This window comes from Nannospalax galili, unplaced genomic scaffold, assembly GCF_000622305.1.
Source record: "Nannospalax galili isolate Female #2095 unplaced genomic scaffold, S.galili_v1.0 scaffold318, whole genome shotgun sequence".
NCBI lineage: Eukaryota > Metazoa > Chordata > Mammalia > Rodentia > Spalacidae > Nannospalax > Nannospalax galili.
The window spans coordinates 2,825,505-2,827,528 of NW_008341889.1; the positions used below are offsets into that span (position 1 = coordinate 2,825,505).

Here is a 2,024-nt window from a genome sequence, read left to right on the forward strand (position 1 = left end):
AAAGGAGTTCCTGGTTCTTGATGGGAGTAACATCATGACTGTGTTTTAAAATGATCACCCTAACTACGGAGCTGAAAAGATTGTGCCTCATGATTAAGGAGTGGGGAGCCTCAATGAGGTAAGCAGAAAAGCAAGGGCACTAGGGCAGAAATTCTGATAATAATACCAGGGAGTATGGTGGTACAGACAAGGTTGGGAAATAGGAAAGTACAAGTAGAAAATGGTCAGATTCTGGAAAAAGAATATTCCTTAGATTCAATTAAATTAGTTTGTAAGGTGCATATGTATAACTGTCCACTGAAGGCAAATAGCTAGGTAAGTCACTGAATCAGAAGAATTCATGCTTTATTAACTCTACTTTCAAATGAATGGTATCCATACTCCCTTCTCTGTATCCACTGCTAGTGCATCATTTATAGGAACTAAAAACTAATTTCAGTGACATATTAATGATTTTAAATGACTTTTATTTCTTTAGCTATGTCATATTTTAATTAGCAGAAGATTGTTTACATGACAAGTCAGTTTTGAAACAATTATGCATTAGGTTAACTGTGACAGTTACTTAGCATTCCACTCCTTTGGAGTAACTCTACCAATAGGAGATAGGTTCCACGGTATTTCCATCTGTGTGATATAAAACACATATCCAACAAAACAGAAAACAGATCCACTAATTAGCAAAATATTGCCATATTTGTTATGAAAATCGGCTGAGGGCTTTGTTTGGCTCTGTCTTGTCATAATTTGCTGAATACTTCGAAGCTTGAGACTATTTAGTACATATCTGGCCAAGGGAAACATCTTGCAGGAGACAGGATTTTTATTGATTGCAGCAACAGGTCTATTTCCAAAGCCCTGGAAAAAACAAAACAAAACAAAGGACAGGAAGGTCAATGACATTTGATCTCAGATCCTTCCTTTTCGGATGTTCACTAGGCCCCTTAGAAGCTGTAGTTAAAGAATGTGAGGAGCTTTTTCAGTGTGTGCATATGTTTGTATGTACTCATGTCACTTTCTAGCTTACTTTTTGAGACAAGGTCTCTCATACTGAACCTCATGGTTTCAGCTACACTGGTTGGCAAAGGAGCCCAGGATCTGCTATCTCTGTCTCCTTAAGGCTGGGATTATACATGAGCATGGCCACACCCTGCACTTAGATGGGTGCTAGAGACAAGCACATAAACCATTGGGCCATGTCTCCAACACCAAGATTGAGAGTTTATATATGTCTGGAGGTTTTGTTTGTTTGCTTGACACAGGGTCTCCCTGTGGCCCCAGCTGGCCTAGAACTTGATATAGAGACCAGAATAGGCTTCGTCTCACAAAGACCTGTCTGTCTCTGCCTCCCAAGTGCTGGGATTTAAAGGGGCGTGCCACCACACTTGGCTATGATGATGTCTGGATTTCAATTTCAGTTATTGGTTTACTAAGGAAATTTGGACAGTTATTAAATAACCTTTTGTCTCAGTTTCATCAGTGTCACACTGAGATACCAATACTGGGAAGACACGTGATAACCCAAAGGAACAACAAGGTAAATACAGTGTTAGCTTTTTCACTCAACAAAAACATGTACTTCTCCATAGAGGGTTCAACTTAGCATGAGTCCCAAAATGATTACTTAGAACTTAACCCTAAGTAGTATCTACTATATAGTCTGGATTTCAGTTAAGAATTATAAAGGAATCACAGAATATGTCATACCTCCCTCCTCTTCTTTTACTTCCCCCTGTTCAAACCCCTCCCTCTGCCCCATTCCTCTCTACCTGTGATTCTTACCTTCTCTTTCTTACAGGCCAAATTCTACTTGACTTTGAAATGCCAACCTAAAAGTCTCTGGATTATGTCAAGTCTTTTCCAAACCTCCCTATGCTGAATAAGCCTGTGTTCCGGACTACTGCTTTTCTTACTTTCATCATAACATTTGACATAAAGCATTACATTGGTAGGGTGGGTGAGACAGAGTCTCCCTGTAGCCCCAGCTGGCCTGGAACTCACTACATAGATCAGGCTGGCCTGCC

General features: G+C 40.0%; 1 protein-coding gene across 1 annotated transcript; it reads right to left on the reverse strand.

The window, feature by feature from the left end:
- Positions 1-561: 561 nt before the first annotated feature.
- LOC103737882 (cytochrome c oxidase subunit 7B2, mitochondrial) lies at positions 562-804 on the reverse strand. The gene has a single exon (XM_008837713.1). The coding sequence runs from the start codon at positions 802-804 to the stop codon at positions 562-564; it is 243 nt and encodes an 80-aa protein (XP_008835935.1).
- Between the last annotated feature and the right edge of the window lie 1,220 nt (positions 805-2,024).

Coding starts and splice junctions, on each gene's coding strand:
- LOC103737882 (XM_008837713.1), bottom strand. CDS start 804: ATGTTTCCCTTGGCCAGATATGTACTAAATAGTCTCAAGCTTCGAAGT.